The sequence below is a fragment of the Schistocerca gregaria genome, chromosome 1 (assembly GCF_023897955.1).
Source record: "Schistocerca gregaria isolate iqSchGreg1 chromosome 1, iqSchGreg1.2, whole genome shotgun sequence".
Classification (NCBI taxonomy): Eukaryota; Metazoa; Arthropoda; class Insecta; order Orthoptera; family Acrididae; genus Schistocerca; species Schistocerca gregaria.
Window position 1 is genome coordinate 667,634,556 of NC_064920.1, and position 25,639 is coordinate 667,660,194.

At 38.5% G+C, this 25,639-nt stretch overlaps 1 protein-coding gene across 10 annotated transcripts in view; it reads left to right on the plus strand.

The window, feature by feature from the left end:
* The window catches only part of LOC126362232 (protein piccolo-like), a 731,361-nt gene that overhangs the window by 669,150 nt on the left and 36,572 nt on the right, over window positions 1-25,639 (plus strand). For 6 of the 10 annotated variants that reach the window (XM_050007862.1, XM_050007863.1, XM_050007869.1 and 3 more), the window contains 2 exons: window positions 7,405-7,524; window positions 19,466-19,531. In XM_050007862.1, the coding sequence (XP_049863819.1) occupies window positions 7,405-7,524; window positions 19,466-19,531 (186 nt within the window). Of the gene's footprint in view, window positions 1-7,040; window positions 7,134-7,404; window positions 7,525-19,465; window positions 19,532-25,639 lie in introns of all 10 variants that reach the window. The other 4 variants (XM_050007865.1, XM_050007866.1, XM_050007871.1 and 1 more) reach the window with 2 other exon arrangements.

Here is a 25,639-nt window from a genome sequence, read left to right on the forward strand (position 1 = left end):
AGAGGCAAGGAGGAACACAAAGCTCAATACAAATTCAGGATATATGGCCAAGCCAAACAAGAAATGTTGACAAAAACATACAAAACATGCCAGCCGGAGTGGCCGAGCGGTTCTAGGCGCTACAGTCTGGAATCGCGCGACCGCTGTGCTCGCAGGTTCGAATACTGCCTCGGGCATGGATGTGTGTGATGTCCTTAGATTAGTTAGGTTTAAGTAGTTCTAAGTTCTAGGGGACTGACAATATCCGAAGTTAAATCCCCTAGTGCTCAGAGTCATTTTGAACCATACAAAACATGAGCCACAGGAGAAAAAAATTATACATTGAACTAAACTACATAAGAAATTAACAGGGTGTTACAACTTATACTTGAAGAGCAGCAAGTACCAGAAGCAGATTGAAAAGTGGAGTGTCTCCACAACAAATGCTTTGCTTGAAGGAAGAGACACATGGATAACAGAGAGGAAAGACAGCCAGAGAGAAAGGGGAAGTAAATAGTGAGAAGAGAGAGATAATAAATGGGACTAGCATAATGCGAGAGCAATTAACAAAAATGACTTCATCTCCCTGTCCATGACAAACTGTCTTTCGTCTGTTCTGACAAAGAGAGAAAGGGAGAGCAGATATGGAGAAAGAGTAAAGGGAGAGGAGACTGACTAGGGAAAAAAGAATCATAAATAAGGTATGGAGAGTTGTTTGTCTGTACCTGTATGTACTATACAATATAACTGAAATTCGTTACTTGCTCAACAATTTGGATAGTAATGGCATGCAGTCTTTGAGATTTTTTAACTAGGAAGAATTTGACAAAAGATAGATGACGTATACTGATTGGAGAAACTACATGGGGATAAAATAGTGGAAGGGATCTAAACATGCTGTATGATTTGACAATACATTTGTATTTGTAAATATGCTATAAATTTAGCAATTAATCATGCATTTCACATTAATAGCTATATTTGATTCTGAGTAGAGACTTAAAATCACTTATTTCACTTACAACATAAAATAGTTGTTATTGGTCTCATACATATCAAGATCGTAGCATTTAATAATTCCTCTTCAAAAACAGGACAACAAAACTTCTCATAACAAAAGGCAAAGGAGAGGTGACTGTTGGATGTGAAATAATGAGAATTTTGAAAAGAAAGTTTGATGGAAGTAATTAAGCAGGGATCATTCAGAGTGTTGACACTTGTACTGAAGTGTGACAATTTGGAAGAAATGAAGATTAAATTTAAAATACCTTCAACTTTAAGCTTATTAGAGAGGGCACAAACTGCAGATTTTAGTAATTGTTTATTTCTCTCTGTGTCTTATGCCTATTGTTGTGAGGGTTTCAAACATCTAGACTTCCTTCTCGCCAAAAGCTTACGTGTTTAGTAGACCACCTTCTGGTCAAAGGCTTATGTGCTTAGTAGTCTTTTTGTTGTGCCTGTCTGCGACACAGCATGACCGCTGTATGACGAGTAGCAATCTGTCTTTTTCATAATACTGGTATTTCACTTTGCATTGTTCAGATGTTTACTGAGGTCCACAAATAGAATGGAAGTCTCCTGCTTTTCCGTTATGCTTCCTTTTATTAGTAAGTACAAGATTAGATATGCTTCATTGGAATGTTTACCTTTTATAGAGTCAAAATGTTTGCCATTCAGTACTTCTCCAATTTTACTTAGGTTTTCTGTGTAACATTTTCACCTTCACTGGTAGTTTGACGATAATGGTTTGCTTGAAACTTGATGGTATGTGTCTGCTTTCACATATTCTGTTCATCACATGTAGTAATCTAGTTATTGTATCTCTGACTGACTATAACAACTATGGTAGTTTGTTGTTGTCCCCTGCTGACTTATTTGCGTTCAGATACGTAGTGTTCTGTCACACTATAGACCAGATACAGCTCTTAGTTAAAGAATCTGAGCCATGCTCAATAATTTATTACAGAATTTAAATTATCAGGCTGCATTTTGCATGTTTCCCCATTTAGATTTAAAAAATAACCACCAGAATTTTTTGAACTGTTGATATCAAATAATGTTTTCAAACATATAGTAACTGGTCTTACAGCTGCACCTTGAAATATTGGATAGTTCTGTGCTGTAGACCTCAGGGGCATGGCTGTTATGTAGTATAGCTCTTATGGGATCCCAAAGAATCTGTCCATTCAGCCTAAGGGGTCCTACCACCATCCACATGATTTTCGTGTTCCACTGCTTACATCAAAATGGAATGAATAAAGTGGCTGAAACTTCTCTATTGGATTCTTATCTCTTTGTATCTTATCTTTATACCTCAATTATGCTTTGTATCATCATTGATCAATGTTTAGTATTAATGTTTTGATGGTGTTTCAGATAGTTTTGTTCTTTCTGGCATTGGCAGTTCCATATGCTGTAGGAATAAGTTTGTAAATGTCTTATAGAATGTGATATAATATGGTAATACAAGTGTCACCACCTAAGCAAGATTTTCACAAATATAAAGAAGAAATAAACATGCAAAAAGTCTCCTGTTACTTCGTTTTCTTGCTTGCTGATTGTGTTTGTGGGATAAAGCACATTATTATCAAACTTCTCTTTGAGAGTGTATTGTGCTTGAGTCCCAGTGGGTTTAATTTCCTTGTGAATTATTGCAGCATACTGTAAGTCTGAAAACAGCACAATATGAATTCAGTGTGCAGTTTATTAGGTGTACACCCAGGCAAGGATGTATATACACAATTTTAATAGAGCAATGTCCAATGCAGCTGAGTGGTTGTGTGTTTGGGAAGTGAGAACTGCATTTTCCCATGTCACTTATCTTGTTAGAAATTGTAGTGATAGTGCTTGGACTGAGAGTGGAAATTTTACACAATGGGAAGAAAAGAAAGTAAGAAAGAGAAACATAATTCCAGGAAACAACATTAAAATTGCTTTATGAAATTTTCATTGTAGAAAAAGTGTGCCAAGTAGATAGTGATTACTTGCTTAATATAAAGACAAGGAAAATGTGTCAAGGAATCTGCATGTACTGGGAAAACTGTTTTAAATTTTGTGGTAAATCCATGCTTGCCTTAAGGGGCCATGATGAAACAGAAAATTCCAAGAATCCAGGAATTTTTTGAGGGCTAGATGGTCTAATGTAAAAACTGGATAGTATATTGAAGCAACACAATGAACTGCTGTAATGAGTTTATGGGGTATGCCTTAATCTTATCAGGAGTGAACAAATTCTCACAATCAAAGTTAATGAAACCACAGCCTGTGCAAATTTATCACAGCTGGCCCTAATAATTTGATATAAGATACTGGGGAATATAAATGAAAGATTTCCACCAGATGGTGGAGCTGTAGCTCTTCTCAGCAGGTAAATGAGGCACCAGAAAAAACATGATAGGTTACCGGTAGTGTTACGATGGTTCTCCCGATATGAGTGACCACAAAAGTGGAGTTCTGACTAGGATTAAAGTTGTATATGAAAAAGCTCACTTCATTCACTGTCACACACATCATTCAAATTTAAGAATTGAACATTATGTGACAGGCAGTAAGCAAGTATTTTTTTACCCAGTCTCTGAGATGCACAGCTGTTCTTGATAAAATAGTGAGAAACGTATTCCTACCTGTCCTCAGTCCACCACATGGAATTTCAAATTACAGATTGTAACTGCTCCATACAAATACCAAAACGAAATTGCTAAGTGCAGGGAACAAATTACTGACAACTGTGAAAATGGTTACAGGTCAATAAACAAAACTATGGAACTGAAAGGTTTTCTTCAAGACAAATATTTGCTCTTCTGGTTACATTTTTTAAATAAAGTCATACCTCATTGTGACATTTTGTTCCATGAACTGCAGCAAAGGAATACTGATGCACTGAAAACTACTGAATACGTCTTTCACTTTGCAGCAAGTATCTAGCATGTTATATTAGGACCTCACTTGACATTGACCATCAATGGGAGCATTAAGAACCAATATTTCACAGAATCAAGAAAGATATGCGCTTGAGACACCTTTGGCTTCATCATGACTCAGATCACTGACTGATTCAATTTTAATGGTCACTTGTCAACTGCACAGCTGTTAGAACTGATATGTTTTCAAAATATCAATTTTTGTTCCTAAAAAAGAACTTAAGGCATTTGTTAATTTGTTTTAATTATAGCCTTCAGACTTATGTCATGAACTGAATTTGTTGTAAAGACAATAGGATTCATGAAAGCACCAGGTGACCTTAATGAATTTCTTTATGAAAAAAAAAACTTGGTAAAAACTTTTCCTGAAAGTGTTAACCTGCTACCGATAATAGTGATCATCACAATGATGACTAGAGAGGCAGAATACTGCTTCTCAGTGGATGCTATAACTGGTGAAAACAGTCATGATAAATACTATGAATAATGATGCTCGTGGTGTGCTCTCTTGAAAAAGAACTGTTAACGCTTCCAAATTTCAATGAAATGGTCATAGCCCATTTTGCTGCGCACGTAAGGAGACAAGTTCTTTTCACCTATGAATAAGTGAATTAAGGTAAGCAAAACATGGGTTATTAGATGATAGGAAGCAATTTCCCTTTGTAATTACCTAAGAAGGGGGTTAACATGTTTTCCCAGCAACATAACATTTTCCAGCACTTTACCACAACAAACCGTTTTAAAAATCTGCACTTTGATGTCATCTTTAATGTGGTGTATTGCATGAAGCAGCAATGGCTTTGCCACAGTGGATACACCGGTTCCTGTGAGATCACCAAAGTTAAGCATTGTCGGATGTGGCCGGCACTTGGATGGGTGACCATCCAGCCGCCATCCGCTGTTGTAATTTTTTTCCGGGTGCACTCAGCCTCGTGATGCCAATTGAGGAGTTACTCGACTGAATAGTAGCGGCTCCATTCAAAGAAAACCATCATAACGACCGGGAGAGCGGTGTGCTGACCACATGCCATTCCTATCCGCATCCTCAACTGGGGATGACATGGTGGTTGGATGGTCCCAATGGGCCACTTGTGGCCTGAAGACGGAGTGCTTTATTGCATAAATCATTTACGTATTTTCATAATATACTCACGTAAATATAATAACCAACAAATGCAGTAATGTCTGTTAGTTCCTCTAACAGTTAAATAAGCATGGCAGTTGCTCAGCTTGTATCTATCACTAAATAACAGCACAAGACCCATGACTTCATGCAAACATCTTTGTTTAATCTTGCAACATACAAAACATTAAATATCTCAAATTTAGAATTGAAAAGATGAACAATATTAAGCATAGAGTGAAGCTAACATTCACTGCATTGAAGCTATCTCCAAAATGTGTATTTTAGTGTGATTTGTTGTGATAAAGTGTTGGACTGATCTGTAGCATAGACAGAGGCCTAAGTTAGTTCCGAATGTTAAATGTCACACCCTTCCCCAGTATGGAAACCTAGAGCTGTGCCTATGCAACATAAATACAGAGTCAGTTAATTCTTCCATAAAACATTCTACCTGACTTCCCTCACACAACTGGACAGTTATTGTCCATTGTGCATACATTCAATGTAATCTTGCCACCTATCTGACATTTGTTCTCTGTCTTTCAAGGATATGACTGAGTCAGTCATATACTGCAATAAAATAAATTGTTAAGTAACTGTTGGTGCTTCATTCATCATGACACATAGGGTGTATTACTGCCATGGAATTCATGACTTCGTATAAGCTAACATTTCCACAGGTGCTATGTTAAGCTATTGGCTGATTCAAAGTTATTATGAGTACATGTTGGGTCCATCAGCTAATAACTGCTTTCAAAGGTTTTAGAACAAACAGAGTATCCTTACTTTTATTATTGTCAGGGCAAATATCTTAAAAGAAAAATATAATATTTCAAACTCTATTGTTATAAAATATGTGTTAGACATAACCAGAAACTTTTTAGTATAATGAGACCCTATCAGCCAGTAAGATCCAATACAATTATGTTTCTGACTTTTCTAAATAAATTAACAAACAGCAAATTTATTAGTGCTTTATTGATATAGTAAGGAAATTTATGGCAAAACATTAATAATTTATAAGTAAAGAACACCACTCACCAGACGGCAGGAACGTTGAGTTATTGACAGTCACGCTCCAAAGGGAATGAAAACTTGTTAGGTAGTGGAAGAAATCCTTTGATGGGTTAGGGTACAAATACACAATCATGGGCACGCAAGGGGGTGCCTCCCCCCCCCCCCCCCCCCCTCTTCCCCCTAACCCACACACACAAACACGCATGTGTGCCGGCAACATACACAGAATTGTGTGCCGAGACAGCTTGGTGTAGGAGCAGAGGTGAAGTATGTACACATGGTGTGTGTGTGTGTGTGTGTGTGTGTGTGTGTGTGTGTGTGTGTGTGAATGCTAGATTGTCAAATGATTTCTTCTGAAAACTAGCAGTTTTCCAATCTGTTCTGTGTGAGCCTGTCAGCATCTCAACATTTTTACAATTTAGTGAGTGGTCTCATTTACTCCTAAATTATTTATTTGGTGCTTAATTGTTTTTACAGTTTATCCATTATAATGTTGAAGAAATTGCACTTAGATGTAAGAATACCGAAAAAAATATATATTCATCTCCTCAGCAGCCAAGTATATCAAATATATCAGTATTTTTTTATAAATAAGTCAACTGTTCATAGATAAGACCAATAGGTAAAATATTATATTTGTTTCTAACCTATTACTAAACTTTCCTGCTAATTGTATGTGACAAAAACATGCTCATCTTCCTACTGTCAAAAGTGTCATCATCTTGTTTCAACTTTAATCTTTTATTACTGGTTGAATAAATCAGGACTACTACTTGCTGAGCCACATTTAGTGACATAAATAACATAAAAACTAGCTGAAATTTTTATTTTACTGTCAGATAATGAGAGTACATTTAATGAGATTCTAGTCCAACTGAAAACTACTCACCTGGATCCTAGCTTTAGAATAACATGAAACTGAAATACTGTGATTACATTTGTAATTTTCTCACTGAGAGTGATATTCAGGTATAGTACTTTCTGTTTTTACTTAATGACAGTTGCAGAAGAAAGCCATTTGTTGGAAGAAGAGAATCCAAGGTACAGAGGTGGTCATATCCCTTCGAGAGTCTTCAAGATGTTGGATGAAAGTGGTATAAAAAATTAAATTTAGTATTAGCTTTCAGGCAGATGAAAACCGGTGATGGAAGTAAATATACCTCCTCTTTCAGCACAAGCTTCTGCAGACAGTAGATGGCAGACTTGTTGGTCTTTAACACTGTATTACAATGTATTTATATTGCAGCTAATAGAAATTTCTTGTGGGGAATGGTTTTTGGTAAACCTTTCAGGCTCTTTGCATATTTATACATTATATTTTCATGAGCTACTGCTGAAAACATTTAATTTTGCTGTTTCCTTTAGTGGACGAGGACTCTTTTCTGCACAATGAATCAGATCCCAGATACAGAGGGCCAGCAATTCCCTCGCGTGCTTTTCGTATGCTTCAAAGCATGACTGATGGAGCAAGTGGTTCAGACTTTGGTGAGGGGACATGATAGATGGTGTTTGCTGGAAATCCCTGCATGTGTTTTCATAGTTATGAGAGACAAATGTTTCAAGTGTGACATTCCCATGCATGAATCCATGCATAGTAAAAACAAGTAATAAAAAAGTAGTAAAGTGAGATAATGAGAAAGTTGATATGGTAGTATTCTCCTTTCTAATGGAATGTTGGTGCAGTGTGTTAGAGAAGACTATTAAAAATGGAGGGGCTTAAATAAAATTGTTTCAGAAAACCCTTACCACACGACAACTCTGCAACAATGAAATCTTGAAATATAATTGTAATGATACAAATTGTGTAAAAGTTTTGTTTTATATGGAAAACATGAATATGAGACAGCACAAAAATCATTATATAAACACTGTATTTCAGTTGTATCTTAACATAACAACTGGAAGTCCAGCTCAGAATATTCAGTGAACAACAGAAAAAAATTACACACCTAGAAGAAATTGTCCAACACACACACACACACACACACACACACACACACACACACACACACACACACACACAAACATCTATGGTTGTTATATTAATGGTTAAAATTCCCTTGAACTGAGGGACTATGAGCATCTGTTTGCACTGTTGTCACAAGCCAATTATGTGACTAGCCCTACAGTTTTAATAAAGCATGTACAAAGCTTTAAGCAATTAATCACTATATCAAAAGATCATGGAGAAACCTCATTGGTGGGTTACTCAGAACTACGAGCTTCTGCATGGTTTGCTTAAAGACCCAGAATGAATTGTAGAAATGTCATGTATCTCGAATATTCCAGTATCATGATGGAGTAATGGTGGGTCCATAGTGTATTCCAGGTTACTTACACATGTCATACAGGTTCCAGTTGATCTGGTTTGATCACAACAAGTGACATTGTCATATTGTGTGGTGACTTATGTACCTAGCTCCAAAATACAGGCATTGAGCTGATTACAAAGTCCAATGCCAGACTGTAACACTGGTAATTAACTATAAAAAAGATTACAAGTTCTCTACACATATATTAGGATGCAGATGGCTAAATTTGGATTGACAATGTGCCACATCATTTTTAGAATTTGTACAGAATTATTGTATTTAGATATGACTGGTTTCAAGATACAAGAAATTTCTTCTTCCAGTACTGTGAAATAATAAATCAACATTAATCCTGACAATATGGCATTGGGATTCATTCAACACAACATGGAAATCCAGCGTCATCATGTTTTCTTTCCAATGCTGCATCATACTCACCTTTCAACTAAGCCATTCTTTCAAAAACATCTCCGTAGCTTTATAGACTTCTTGCCTTATGTAAAGCATTTTCATAATGTGGCCAATGTTTGAAAAACCCTGGCAAAATACGTGGCAGATAAATTTATGTGTTATTTCTGAGCCTTCGTTGATTTTTGTGATGTCAACACCCAGTTGTATCTGTCAACAGGAAACTAATTGGAGAGGGGATACAACTTCTACACAGCTCATAGTATCCAAATGATGTTGATTTGTACTTGCATCCACACAAGAAGGAGTGCTTCACACTAATCACTTGAAACAAATGAAAACCAACATTACCTATTCCATTTTACATTTTAGGTGATATTTTTAACAATTTTAATGCAGTCATAAACATCTCATCAGAAGTAGTTTCATTTTAAATTGGCACCGAGCATTTTTGGCAATATATGAAGGCTAATAGCACCAAATGCCGAAGTTATCAAGGCTTATAAGCAACTAGTAAAGAAAACACAAGGGTTTCTTTAGTTTTTGAGTCAATCAGTTCTTTCTCAAAGTTGAAAAAGTTGATGGACAAGACATTAATCCTCCTGTTTGAGGATATACTATACCACTGGGGAAAAAGTAAAGGCAGCATATGGAGAGCTAACAAAATTGCCCACAGGAAAGCAACAGTGAGAAGGATAGAGAGAGGAGAATGATATAGATAGATGGAGAAGAAATCTGTTGAAAAGGTTGTAGGAAGGAGGGGGCATAGAGAAAGAGAAAGCAGAGAATGTGACACAGTCATAAGAATGTTAATGGGGAGGGAGTAATGTAAAACAAATTAGGAAAAAAGAGAAGTTTGATTATGAAAGTAAAAGGGTTATAATTACATTGAAATTAACTCACAGTAGAAGTGAAAATTTATTATGAACATTGTCTAATATTTCATTCATTTCTGCTCCCATTCAATTGTCTTTTACTTAATTTAATCTTTAGGATTCCCTTTAATGTTGGTGTCCCTTCTTATTTCAGTTTCTGTAACTCCTTGCACTTACATATATTCTGTTTCTATCTTTTCATTTCTTTAATGAGATAAATTTGGAATTTTCATTTTTCCATTATCAATCCTGCTACTTTATTCACTAACTATGATTCATTGTCTTCCATTTCTCTCCAGCATGATATATCACATCACCAAAGTGAGGTGGGGGAGTGGACGAAATACTATATTTGCATTCAGAAGTAGCAGGTTTAATTTTCCACTGCTGCCTTCTGCTCTCATCCTTTCCTAAATGAAGCATATAACAGGGTGTATATGACCTGGGACAACCGGGAAATCTGGGAAAAACCTGGGAATTTTTTCATCCGGGAGAAAACCGGTAAAAACCCGGGAAGTTTTCTGAATTCCGGGAATTTTTCGTTGTTTTAGCTTTCGGTTAAATTTTTGTAATTTTTACTGCAGAATTGATTTTCTATCAAAGAACGTTATTGTATCCTGCTACTGGAGAATGACACGGCAGCAATAAAATATAAATGAGAGGGAAAAAAATAAAACTTTAGTGGCAAAGGAAATGTGCAATTTACAATGAAACCCCGTGCACGCACAAGCAAATACCAAAAATATGTCAAAGGCCATAGGGCGCCGACTGTAATTTTTCGTAACAATGAACTGCTTGCTATGAGCATGACGTCACAACTGTTCACCTTAGGTTCGTTTGCCCAATTCCCAGCGGTCTGTTGCGCATGCGCATTTGACTCGGGTATAAGCAGTACCTTCTCCCGCTACTTGTAGTTTGGCTGTTAGCTGTATCGGTAGTAGCAGCAAGCCCCCAGATGCAAACGAAAAAAATTTTACTCATGCGCCTAGCTGTCAGATTCGCGCTTGCACTGAGTTTTCTGAGTTGTAGTGGGGAGGGGATTAACCTGCACGTGACCGGTGTTTACGTTAAGTGATTTCGCTGCTTCTCTTCGTTTACAGCTCCCACGTCAAATGAAAACAAAATGGATTTCTGTGGCCGTAAGCTATCAAGTGAATTAAAATACATTCACATAATAACAGGGGGCAAAAATATATTTTTAATTTCAGTTTTCTGATTTTATTTTATTTCCAAGTTAGTAGCAGTCAAGCATTAATTGCCTTGCAGAACAATGAAGTTATTTTTGCAAGTTTGCTAAAGAAATTTGGCTTGATTAATCTTTCCGCCGTGGCGATCATTATATTTGAAACGAAGTGATTCATTCTACAGTATTGGCTAGTTCCAACTGTTCGCTGAATTTCAAGTGCACCTTATCATCTTTTGCCATGTATGGCATTAAACCATAATAAAGAACCAAAAATGAGATCGTATAGTACTGGTACTCCAAGGAAATTTACATCCCAAAAACAACACTGAAAAGGTTAATATCAGATGGGACCTGCTTCATTGTGAATCTGGAAAAAGCCAATTTGCACTTCAAGCTGAATTATGCATTTTAGTTGTTGTTGTTGTGGTCTTCAGTCCTGAAACTGGTTTGATGCAGCTCTCCATGCTACTCTATCCTGTGCAAGCTTCTTCATATCCCAGTACCTACTGCAACCTACATCCTTCTGAATCTGCTTAGTGTAGTCATCTCTTGGTCTCCCTCTATGATTTTTACCCTCCACATTGCCCTCCAATACTAAATTGGTGATCCCTTGATGCCTCAGAACATGTCCTACCAACCGATCCCTTCTTCTGGTCAAGTTGTGCCACAAACTTCTCTTCTCCTCAATCCGATTCAATACTTCCTCATTAGTTATGTGATCTACCCATCTAATCTTCAGCATTCTTCTGTAGCACCACATTTCGAAAGCTTCTATTCTCTTCTTGTCCAAACTATTTATCGTCCATGATTCACTTCCATACATGGCTACACTCCATATAAATACTTTCAGAAATGACTTCCTGACACTTAAATCTATACTCGATGTTAACATACTTCTCTTCTTCAGAAACGCTTTCCTTGCCATTGCCAGTCTACATTTTATATCCTCTCTACTTGGACCATCATCAGTTATTTTGCTCCCCAAATAGCAAAACTCCTTTACTACTTTAAGTGTCTCATTTCCTAATCTAATTTACTCAGCATCACCTGACTTAATTCGACTACATTCCATTATCCTCGTTTTGCTTTTCGTTGATGTTCATCTTATATACTCCTCTCAAGACACTGTCCATTCCATTCAACTGCTCTTCCAAGTCCTTTGCTGTCTCTGACAGAATTACGATGTCATCGGCGAACCTCAAACTTTTTATTTCTTCTCCATGGACTTTAATACCTACTCCGAATTTTTCTTTTGTTTCCTTTACTGCTTGCTCAATATACAGATTGAATAACTTCGGGGATAGACTACAGCCCTGTCTCACTCCCTTCCCAACCACTGCTTCCCTTTCATGTCCCTCGACTCTTATAACTGCCATCTGGTTTCTGTACAAATCGTAAATAGCCTTTTGCTCCCTGTATTTTACCCCTGCCACCTTCAGAATTTGAAAGGGAGTATTCCAGTCGACATTGTCAAAAGTTTTCTCTAAGTCTACAAATGCTAGAAACGTAGGTTTGCCCTTCCTTAATCTAGCTTCTAAGATAAGTCGTAGGGTCAGTATTGCCTCACGTGTTCCAACATTTCTACGGAATCCAAACTGATCTTCCCCGAGGTCGGCTTCTACTAGTTTTTTCCATTCGTCTGCAAAGAATTCGCGTTAGTATTTTGCAGCTGTGACTCATTAAACTGATAGTTTGGTAATTTTCACATCTGTCAACACCTGCTTTCTTTGGAATTGGAATTTTTATATTCTTCTTGACATCTGAGGGTATTTCGCCTGTCTCATACATCTTGCTCACCAGATGGTAGAGTTTTGTCAGGACTGGCTCTCCCAAGGCTGTCAGTAGTTCTAATGGAATGTTGTCTACTCCAGGGGCCTTGTTTTGACTCAGGTCTTTCAGTGCTCTGTCAAACTCTTCACGCAGTATCGTATCTCCCATTTCATCTTCATCTACATCCTCTTCCATTTCCATAATATTGTCCTTAAGTACATCGCCCTTGTATAGACCCTCTATATACTTCTTCCACCTTTCTGCTTTCCCTTCTTTGCTTAGAACTGGGTTTCCATCTGAGCTCTTAATATTCATACAAGTGGTCCTCTTTTCTCCAAAGGTCTCTTTAATTTTCCTGTAGGCAGTATCTATCTTACCCCTAGTGAGATAAGCCTCTACATCCTTACATTTGTCCTCTAGCCATCCCTGCTCAGCCATTTTGCACTTCCTGTCAATGTCATTTTTGAGACGTTTGTATTCCTTTTTGCCTGCTTCATTTACTGCATTTTTATATTTTCTCCTTTCATCAATTAAATTCAATATTTCTTCTATTACCCAAGGATTTCTACTAGCCCTCGTCTTTTTACCTACTTCATCCTCTGCTCCCTTCACTACTTCATCCCTCAAAGCTACCCATTCTTCTTCTACTGTATTTCTTTCCCCCATTCCTGTCCATTGCTCCCTTATGCTCTCCTTGAAACTCCGTACAACCTCTGGTTCTTTTAGTTTATCCAGGTCCCATCTCCTTAAATTCCCACCTTTTTGCAGTTTCTTCAGTTTTAATCTACGGGTCATAACCAATAGATTGTGGTCAGAGTCCACATCTTCCCCTGGAAATGTCTTACAATTTAAAACCTGATTCCTAAATCTCTGTCGTACCATTATATAATCTATCTGAAACCTGTCAGTATCTCCAGGCTTCTTCCATGTATACAGCCTTCTTTTATGATTCTTGAACCAAACGTTACCTATGATTAAGTTGTGCTCTGTGCAAAATTCTACCAGGCGGCTTCCTCTTTCATTTCTTTGCCCCAGTCCATATTCACCTACTACATTTCCTTCTCTCCCTTTTCCTACTTCCAAATTCCAGTCACCCATGACTATTAAATTTTCGTCACCCTTCATTTTAGTATGGTTTACGAAATTCCGATGCTCTTTGGAGTATCCTCTGATGCCCTATTTCTTTTACGGTGTAATCTAAGCTCTCTTAGTGCTTTATACACACTAACATGTGGGCTTCCTACACCACTGCAGTTGCACACGTACAATAATGTCTGTTTCCTGGCGCTCTCTGGCAACTGGTAAATCGAACCTATTTCTAAAAGTCTCCAGATAGTATTGCGAACGGTGGTTAGATAAGCGTTACTTTCAAAGTAAATTTCTTTTTACTCAAGATGAATTATGTTACGTGTGAGAAAGTGGGATGGATATCTAAATCACAGAGCGTACAAAACTGAACAGTTTGAGGACCAGCCACTTATAAAAAATTTCGAGCCGCAAGACATTTATGTCATAATTTTAAATTTACTGGCACATTTGCGTGATGCATCTAAAAGTGTAACACACATAAAAAAAAGATCAATATTACATGTGAAAGCTTAGCTTCTGTTGTAGCGTGTTAATCTTAGAGACCAATATTATATGTGAAAGCTTAGCTTTTCTTGTAGATATATGGTACTGTGTACATTAATGTAAACCGTTAACTTTTCCTCTCGTGTGTTCGCCCTATGTAACAAGTGAAGTTACTATTGGCTCACTAAAACACGTGTCCTATGCTCTGAATAGCTGCTGTCATCGTCTGGCGCTGTGTTTGGTGCAATTCCAATTTATACTTTCGTAATACGAAAATATGCAGCGTATATGTTGCTGTAAATCAAAGGTCTGTCCAAAACTTCTCTGCCCCGTCTTTTCTTTTTTTTCCCCAAGAAGTACTACGCGATTTTATAAAACGTTAACCATTCATAGGATTGATAAGTTTTACAGTTCCGAGGGACAATCTACGGCAAATGTACTGTTGCTTAGCACGGAAAAAGTGTATTTTAGCCCGGAAAATAGCATATTTTTTAAACGGGATATCCGGGAATTTCTTATCCTTGTCCACGTATACACCCTGTATAACCTATCAGGTGGTAGGACATGAAACCCTAGTTTCCTTTCCTCCTTTCATTACATAAAAATGCTAAATGCTCTAGTTCACATATAGCAACAAAACAGAGTACATGTTTGTCCTGTCACTTTTTCAGCTTTTGATACAGAATTGGGTGATTCTGAGTTCAAATAAAATTCAATGTCATGAAAGTGTTGTATGCACCTCTTATGGGATGTGGCTATAAAATAACAGAACTACTGCTGTAAAACACTTTATTTCAAACACATACATATTTATTTATTTACTGTCACTGTCAATATACTCCCCTCCTGTATCCCTACAATGTACCATGCAAATTTTCAATTGATGGAAACAGTACTGGAAGTCTTCCTATGTGAGCTGCTTGATGGCACATGCCAGTTTTTCTTTCACTGCTTCAGTGGACTGAAATGTTGTTCCATTTAAGACAGATGTAACCTTTGGGAATAGATAAAAGTCACATGGTGCTAGGTCAGGTGAAAGAGATGGGCTGTTTCATACTGGGATGCTGTAATCTGCTAGAAACCTCTAACTATACAATGCAGTATGAGCAAGTGTGTTGTCTTGGTAAGAGTCCATGACTTGTTCTTCCATAATTCAAGTCCTTTTTTCCTTATTTTCTCATGGAGTTGAGCAAGAACCTCAAAATAGTAATGTTGATTAATAGCTTGACCTTCAGGAACCCAGTGTAGTTACACAATACCTTGAATATTGAATTTAGATTTGCTCTTGCAGCCTTTCTTTGCTCTTAGTGAAGCCAGGCCCCTCTAGTGCATGTATTGACACTTATTTAATTGATCACAAGTGAAAAATCTAGTTTGCTACACGTTATCTCTCTTTCCAAGAAATTAGGATCATTTTCAGTGGTAATCAAAGTGTCAGTACAAACATTTTCATTAGCTTCTTTTTGTCAAATCTTGACAATTTTGTCATGGTAAATTGGCTATGTAAAATTTGCCTTGTGCATTCATTGTCAATTCCTACTGTTTTAGCAATCGATCAAATACTCAGCTGATGGTCAGCTTGATCAGATTACCTACTCTTGAGATATTTTCATCTGTTTCTGTTGTTGAAGGACGTCCTGGGTGTGAGTCTTCTTCAGCATTTTCTTGGCCACCTTGGAAATGCTTGAGCCACTCAAAAACTCGCATACAGGATAAACAGTCTTTGCCATACACTTCTTTTAGCAAACAATAGGTTTTAGTGGCAGTTTTTCCAAATTCAATGTGAAACTTCATGAGAATTTGTTGCTCTATTATTAACTTATCATTTTTCTGTCAAAACAAAATAATAATATGGCCTTGGCCACACTGATTTATTTACAGACACCACAGACACTGCATTCAACTGAGAAGGCCTCACAGCTATTGGTCATTCATCTTTGGCACATTTGTACTCTGTGAAAGAATCAGTCCTATTATTTTGTAGCCACACTTCACATGATTCCATCCACAAGGCAATCAGATTTCCAGGAAACATATTTTCAAATGGATAAAAAATTCTACAAACAATTACATCTTAATTTTATTGTTTGAATACAGCACTGTTCTCAGCCAATTACTGAGATATGTTAAAGAAAAAGAAAAAATGTATAGCATTTACCCAGCAACAAAACCTAGGGATCAATGACCTTGCTGTTTAGTCCCCTCCCCCAAATCAACCAACCAGCCAGAACCTAGGAGTTACACAGACTTTTACTGTCTTGAGTTGAAGAAGCAGTAATGTTTTGGAAGAAAAGTATAGTTATGACCTACACCTCAGTTAAAAGGAAAGGATGATATGCTTCCTCTCCATGCATCCCTTTTCACCGTATCAATTAAGTCTCTGTGAAAACTTGCAAATGCTTTTGCTTTTGTATGCTTGTATTTCTGTAAAGTCAAAACCAGTTTTGTTTTTCCTTATTTTTTAGGAACTAAAGTAATGTTGGAGCTTCTCATTCTATTTTTAATATTCTCTTAAACAAACAAAACACTTGACACTGTGATCTATCTGATGAAGTAATAGTTTACAAAACATGAAAACACCACATATTTAGATGTACTGTAATTGTCATAAAATGCAAGAAATTTATAGCAATGCTAGGGCTTTACTCAGAGAAAATCTTTACTTTATTTTCTGTTAACTACTAACAAAATATGCCACCTTAGGAAGATATAACTACAGAATTTGCATGTGTTAGTGCTAATTTTCTGATTTAAAGTTGCAATAAAAATTATTTTGTTTCATTAGTTTTGGATTATGCATGGCAATGTACATGATTAGCTGCAACCGTACTAACCTATGCTGCATAACCATGTTTTTTTGTACTTTCTTAGTTTTCATGTTTTCTTGAGAAGGCAATCAGTATTCCGTCAATGAGTGTTCTGTCTCATGAGGCCAAGTACCAAATATCTGGATTAACATTTTATACCATGTTTTTGCATCTTTTTGTATGAGTGCTAAAAGGGACAGCAGAACTTTTAAGTTGCCTCTGCTTCCAGAAGGTATCTTTTTATTAAGTTTTTGAGAAAAGTATCTGATTATAGGTTTGAAATTTTTGCTTATACTAAGTATACTAGGGACAGTATACTGGCTGATAATAGTCAAAATTTATTATCATTGTTCATGACAGGAAATACACACCTGGAAATTGAAATAAGAACACCGTGAATTCATTGTCCCAGGAAGGGGAAACTTTATTGACACATTCCTGGGGTCAGATACATCACATGATCACACTGACAGAACCACAGGCACATAGACACAGGCAACAGAGCATGCACAATGTCAGCACTAGTACAGTGTATATCCACCTTTCGCAGCAATGCAGGCTGCTATTCTCCCATGGAGACGATCGTAGAGATGCTGGATGTAGTCATGTGGAACGGCTTGCCATGCCATTTCCACCTGGCGCCTCAGTTGGACCAGCGTTCATGCTGGACGTGCAGACCGCATGAAACGACGCTTCATCCAGTCCCAAACATGCTCAATGGGGGACAGATCCGGAGATCTTGCTGGCCAGGGTAGTTGACTTACACCTTCTAGAGCACGTTGGGTGGCACGGGATACATGCGGACTTGCATTGTCCTGTTGGAACAGCAAGTTCCCTTGCCGGTCTAGGAATGGTAGAACGATGGGTTCGATGACGGTTTGGATGTACCGTGCACTATTCAGTGTCCCCTCGATGATCACCAGAGGTGTACGGCCAGTGTAAGAGATCGCTCCCCACACCATGATGCCGGGTGTTGGCCCTGTGTGCCTCGGTCGTATGCAGTCCTGATTGTGGTGCTCACCTGCACGGTGCCAAACACGCATACGACCATCATTGGCACCAAGGCAGAAGCAACTCTCATCGCTGAAGATGACACGTCTCCATTCGTCCCTCCATTCACGCCTGTCGCGACACCACTGGAGGCGGGCTGCACGATGTTGGGACGTGAGCGGAAGACGGCCTAACGGTGTGCGGGACCGTAGCCCAGCTTCATGGAGACGGTTGCGAATGGTCTTCGCCGATACCCCAGGAGCAACAGTGTCCCTAATTTGCTGGGAAGTGGTGGTGCGGTCCCCTATGGCACTGCGTAGGATCCTACGGTCTTGGCGTGCATCCGTGCCTCACTGCGGTCCGGTCCCAGGTCGATGGGCACGTGTACCTTCCGCCGACCACTGGCGACAACATCGATGTACTGTGGAGACCTCACGCCCCACGTGTTGAGCAATTTGGCGGTACGTCCACCCGGCCTCCCGCATGCCCACTATACGCCCTCGCTCAAAGTCTGTCAACTGCACATACGGTTCACGTCCACGCTGTCGCGGCATGCTACCAGTGTTAAAGACTGCGATGGAGCTCCGTATGCCACGGCAAACTGGCTGACACTGACGGCGGTGGTGCACAAATGCTGCGCAGCTAGCGCCATTCGACGGCCAACACCGCGGTTCCTGGTGTGTCCGCTGTGCCGTGCATGTGATCATTGCTTGTACAGCCCTCTCGCAGTGTCCAGAGCAAGTATGGTGGGTCTGACACACCGGTGTCAATGTGTTCTTTTTTCCATTTCCAGGAGTGTATAACCATTTATCACAGAATACCATAAACTTGAGTGTAAAATGGAGCTTGCACCTGAAGGTAAAACTAAACTCGAATACTTAACAGATGTATGCAGATGCAAATAAAAAAGAGAGAAAAGGATTCAAAATTGTAAAATATGTTGAGCACCAGGTTTCACTTTAGACATTCTACATTGTATGTGTTGTGCTGTATGTTACAATATTATATTCTCTCATTCATGCGATTAGGCCACTTCATCTGAGCTTCACTTATGAAAATAAAGCTGTCATTATTATCTTTGGCTGTGTATAATTCTGATTTTGAGTCAGTAATGGGCACCATCAGCTTAACATAGAGTATCATTTAGTTATCACCAGCACAATATATAGAATCTACTTTTTAATAATATTTTTCCATGAGTTTTCTGTCAGTCATTTGCTGTTATGCAGTTTCCACTGTGTTCTGTATCTGAAATATCTTCTGTTGTGTACACTGTTGAATTACAGTGTTAAATTTTATGTAAGAACAAAATTAAGTTCTCAAAGTTAGCATTTTTCAGCAAATAATGCTCAGTCATATTACAGTAAATACTACAGGAAACTAAAAGACTCCAAAAGGACAGCTTTCAATTACTTATTCCAACAATTCAGTAACTGCCTTGGACTGCATGTAAATGTTATACTACTTTCTAGATAGGTGATGCATATGCAACATATCTGTCTACAGTTCCTCCTGCTCCAGCCCCATCTCGAGGACCTCCACAAAGGCCAGCCAGTGTACAGCCAGCTACAGGTACATAGTAAATATTTACTGTCAAATATTTTTTCCAGACCTCCATGTGTGGAAAGTATCATGACAGGTGCGATGAAAGCAATTATTTTTAATTATGTAAGATATTTTATAAAGTAACCTGAAGTTTATTTAACATAAATCTGCTTTGTATTGGATAATGAAAATACACTTGCATTTAAATAACTGATCATATGAGTAAAGTCAACCATTCATCTTATAGACAGACAGATCATAGTTGATCTTTGTAGCACTGTCTCTGAATTTCAGTTGCATGCATGTTGTCTGGTGCATGTGTGTGTGTGTGTGTGTGTGTGTGTGTGTGTGTGTGTGTGTGTGTGTGTGTCTGTGTGTGTTTATGACTGACCTCCCCCCATCTCTCTCTCTCTCTCTCTCTCTCCTCTCTCTCTCTCTCTCTCACTCACACACACACACACAAATAGCCTTTACATACACAGCTCCAATCACTCAATACTACCTACTCACCACTATTTTCAAGCTCCAAGAATAGAGCACGCACAAAGATGAACTGTGGGAAGATGCATACTCAACAACAGAAAATGTACCACATAACATACCAGCCAATATTATTATTATACCAGTTCTATTTGTTGTGTGCAATTTAGGATTCTGTTGTACATTTAATGTTGATATTTGTGTTGGTGATGGCTATTTTGCCTTTTTGATGCTTGATATGGATAATGTAAAAGAAGCTCGACACATATTAGACTAAAAATGAGAATGATTGGGTTGCATATATCGTATATTAATTTTATGAGTGGTTGTGGCAGTATGAACAAACGCCAGCTCTGCCAGTTGTTCAGAGACAGAGAATATGGAATGAGATAGGGACAAAATGTAAGCAGACAACATCTGCCATGCTGTTTAAAAATTTATCATGTGCCTGTCTACTTAGGTGTTCACCAGTCTCTTGTGACAAAATGTTAGTCACAGCTTAGGAGTTGGTGTCAGAATGAAACCTGCATGCTAAGTGTAGTACATACCACATCGCATGCATCACTGCAGACTGGAAATTTTGCTTTGAAGAAAAGATAAGATGTGAAAGTGTTTCAGTTGAATAATATGCATTATAAGAAAGAAAGGGAACAGGAATAAGAGTAATTATAAAGGGCACCTGCCTTTTTCAGTGACTGATGAAGTACACTGTAAACATAACATGTCACTTTTCTCTCATTTGCTAGCAAAAAAATGGTAATGATTTTGGCTTTTTTAATGGCTGATCCATAGAGTAAGATCTCATGAGTGATAGAGAGATAATAGCATGAGCTTCATCACTTTAATTTTTGAGGAGAGAATCATCATATTCCTCAGTCGTATGATAAAGACCAGCATACCTCTGTGATTTTCAAAGAATATGTACTCTTGTTTGTGTGACCCCTGAGATAGTTTTTATGGTTTTGGAACATGAAATTATTTGTTGTTTATTATGAGATAATTTACCAGTAGACAAACTACAGCAAAAAGTCATTTACACTTACTCGTAGGCAGCAACTGCCTGCTGTCAATTGCTAGCCATTTAATTTGAGGCAGTAGCTTTGTTGTTTTCTGTGAGAGTTGTGTGCTGTTTTGTGCAAGCACTGGGCTTTTCAATTTAGCAAAAACTGCTGCAACCAAAGATGGCGGCTGTGGGTAATAAAGTCACAATGACAGTATTTGCCTTTCACTGTAACAGATTTTAAGAGAAGAGGCCACAGTCCAGTAAATCTGTCATCAGTTCATCTCTTAGTAACAACCAATGAATAGCTGAATCATCTGGAAGAAGAGCCTTAATATGAGGTACAGATGCCACCACTCCACATATGTGACTCTGCTTCCCACCTGTCACAAGGCACAGAGGTTAGCACTGATGTGGTAACACCACCACTGAATAGACGACACATGGGAAAAACTCACCGGGTTGGTGGGCTGTGGGAACAAGTATGTTGTAATCCACATGTTATGATGCACCCACCTTGACAACAGCATACTATTCAGTCAGGTAGTGGAGGTATTCCTGTGCTGGGAATGTTTAAGTGGGATGAAATGAGGTTGGCTCATATATCAGCCATTGTCGCTTACCAGTAAACAATTCTGGAAGCTACTTGTGATTTGTACCACCAACAAGTCAATGAATCACTCCATCAGTCTGAAATAGTGTAAGAACTCTCTAAAGAACACTCACTGAACATGAGTGTTGTGTCCCTCTGCCCCAGCCCCCACACCCCTTCCTACACAAGGTCATCTGATCTCATTCCTATGAAGCACATTTTTCCCCTCTGCTGTGCAATTCTTCACCCCAGAGTAGTACTTGCACCCTACTATTCAATTATTTGCTAGCTGTCGTCCAATCTTTGTCTTTCCTTACAAATTTTGCCATCTAAAGCTGCTTCAGGTGCCATGGAAATTATTCCCTGATGTCTGAACATGTCCTGTTGTCCTGTTCTGTCATCTTGTCAGCGGTTTATGTTCCTTTCTTTGGAGATCCTATGGAGGACTTCCTCAATTCTTCTCAGTTGCTAATTTTCAGTCCTTCTGTAGCACAACATCTCAAACACATCAATTCTCTTCTGTTCTTGAGTTCCCTTAGTCTATGATTCACTACTATACAATTCTGTGCTCAAAATGTATTTTCTCAAAAATTTCTTCCTCAAACTAAGGCCTACTTTCGATTCTAGTAGACTCTTTTTGACCAGGAGTGCCCTCTTTGCCTGTACTACTCTGTTTTTATGTTCTTCATCCATCATGTGTTATTTGGCTTCCAAGGTAACAGAATTCCTTTAGCCTGTCTACTCTGCGGTATCCAATTTTGGTGTTAATTATCACCTGGTCTCATTTATATGACTCCACATAACTTTTGTTTTGCTTTGATTTACTCTCAATCCATAATGTGTGCTCATTAGACTGCTCATTCCATTCAGCAAGTCTGCAGTTCCTATTCTTTTTCACTGAGGATAGCAATATCATCAGTGATATTATTGATTTCCTTTCATCAACTCTTAAACCTTTCTTTTAGTTCTGTCATTGCTTGTTTGATGTACAAATTGAAATGTCTGAGCACTTCATTCTTTGTCTTCCATTCTTATTATTCCCTCTTGTTCCTTGTAAATTTGTATATTACCTGTCTTTCCATATTACGTATTCCTATTTTTCTCATATTTTTAAACATCTTGAACCCTTTTACATTGTTGAACTCTTTTTCTAGGTTAACAAACTCAATGAATGTGTCTTGATTTTTCTTAATTATCAAGCATAGCAGCAGAACTGACTCTCTGGTGACTTTATCTTTCCTAAAACCAAAGTGATAAACATTTAGCAGCTCCTGGATTTTCTTGTCCATTTTCTGTATATTACTGTTGTCAATAACCTGGCTACATGAGACATTACACTGACTGTACAATAGTTCTCATACTTACCTGCCTGTGCTGTCTTCAGGATTGTGTTGATAGGTTTCTAATTTTTTAGTAATTTTGTTGCCAGTTCTCCTGATGGTTTTAGTCTATCTGCCCTGTCTTATTGATCACAAATCTTCCAGAGCTCTGTTGATCTTTGACTATAATACTGGATTACCCATGTCTTCCATACCAGTTCCCATCTCTACCATACCGTCAAACAAATCCTCATTCTCATTAAGACCTTATACTCTTCCCACTTATCCATCCCCTTCTCTGCATTTAACAATGGAATTTCCATTGCATTCTTAATATTGATGTTCTTGCTTTTTATTTCACCAAAGTTTATTTCGGCTTTCCTATACACTGCATCTGTCTTTCTAATGACTATTTCTTTTTCAATATCTTCACATTTTTCCTACATCTATTTTGCCTTGTCTTCCTTTCACTTCCTATTTATACCATTCCCAAATAACTAACATTGCTGCTTTCACAGGTGGCACTGCATCTGACTGGGTAGGATAAGCCTGGAACAGGACTAGAGTAGGACATGCTGGACAAGTGAATTGTGCAGTTTATGCTCTTAGATCTTTGCTGGGGCGTGATCATGATGGTAAAGGATTGTTAGTGAGAGTGGAATAGCACAGCAATGGACCAGGATGTTGTGTAGTTAGTTTTGGTGGGGGAATACCACTTTAAAAGGACTGGAGAAGAATTGTGAATAGGTTGTCCCTATTTTTTGATTGAGATAATAGGCAGTTCAAGCCCTTGCGAAAGTTTTGATTCATTTGCTCCAGTCTGGGATTATATTGGGTAATTGGTGGCTGGAAGGGGGGGGGGGGAGGGGTGCTCCTTTGCAGCCAGTTTTTGGGGATGGTGGGAGAATTAGGGATGTCTGATAATGTGGTGAGGAATATCTCTTTGCGGACTAGTTTTGGGGGATAGCACCTGTCCATGAAGGCCCTTTTGACACCTTCAGAATAGTGGACAAGGAAATTTTGGTCACTGCAGATATGCTGTCTACAAATAACCAGGATATGATGATGATGAAGTCCCATACTCCTTGACAAAGCATAGGGGAACAATGCAGAAGACCCGCACTGCCGTACTAGGCAAGGTCCTAGTGGAGGTGGTTTGCCGTTGCTTTCCAACGACCGTAATGGGGATGAATAATGATAATGAAGACGACACAACACCACTCAGTCATCTTGAGGCAGGGAAAATCTCTGACCCCACCAGGAATCAAACCTGGGATCCCATGCTTGGGAAGCGAGAATGCTACTGCGAAACCACGAGCTGCGAACAACCAGGATATATGGGAGTGAATTTTTGGTGTGAAGGTGATGACAGCTGTCAAATTGCAGGTACTGTTGGTGGCTGGTGGGCTTGATATAAGCAGAGGTTTGGAACTGTGGATGGGGCCATCAGAGAGGTGAAGGTTATTATCCAGGATGGTGACAAATTGGCTGAGGAGACCAGGTGAAGCAAATGGGCCTTTGGAGGAATGAGTGAGGAATGTCTTAGCCCTGGGCCTAGACCATGAAGTGGAATTAACATGAACCAGCAAGGAGTTTGGAATTTTGGGATCCTAGAAGTTTTCTTCTAGGTGACTCATAAACAAAAGAACATAGGAAGGTGCCATGCAAGTGTTCATGGCTGAGCCACAAGTTTGTTTACATATCTTTCCCTCACAGGAGAAGTAGTTGTGTGTGAGGATATAACTGGTTAGATGTGTGAGAAATGGGGTAGTGGGTTTGGAATTGGAAGGACATTGTGAGAGGTAGTGCTTGATGGCAGCTGGGCCATTGGAATGTGGAACATTGATTTATAGGGAGATGCCATCCACTGTGATGAGTATGGATCTAAGTAGAAACAGGATGGTTTGTATCTTTAGTATGCGATACTCAGCAAATGAATTTAGGCAAGATGAACTGGTAATTGAGCTGGATGCAACTTGATGCATATCCGTCATATTTCTTTGAAGGACATCATTTTAGTGTTATATTCTTATTGATCTAAAAATTATTATCTACTTCCATACTCCATAAGCCATCCAACGATGTGTGGCAGAGGGTACTTAGAGTACCTCTATTTGTTCTCCCTTCTATTTCAGTCTTGTGTTGTTCGTAGAAAGAAAGATTGTCAGTGTGCATCTGTGTGGGCTCCAATCTCTCTAATTTTATCCTCATGGTCTCTTCGCAAGATATACAAAGGAGGGAGCAATATACTGCTTGACTTCTCGGTGAAGGTATGTTCTTGAAACTTCAAGAAAAGCCCATACTGAACTACGGAGTGTCTCTCTTGCAGAGTCTTCCACTGGAGTTTATCTATCATCTCCGTAATGCTTTCGTGATTACTAAATGATCCTTTAATGAAGCACGCTGCTCTCCATTGGATCTTCTCTATCTCCTCTATCGGCTCTATCTGGTGCAGATCCCACACCGGTGAGCAGTATTCAAGCAATGGGTGATCAAGTGTACTGCAACCTACTTCCTTTGTTTTCGGATTGCATCTCCTTAGGATTCTTCCAATGAATCTCAGTCTGGCATCCACTTTACTGATGATTAATTTTATATGGTCATTCCATTTTAAATCACTCCTAATGCCTACTCCCAGATAATTTATGGAATTAACTGCTTCCAGTTGCTGACCTGCAATATTGTAGATAAATGATAAAGGATCTTTCTTTCTATGTATTTGCAGCACATTACACATTGACACT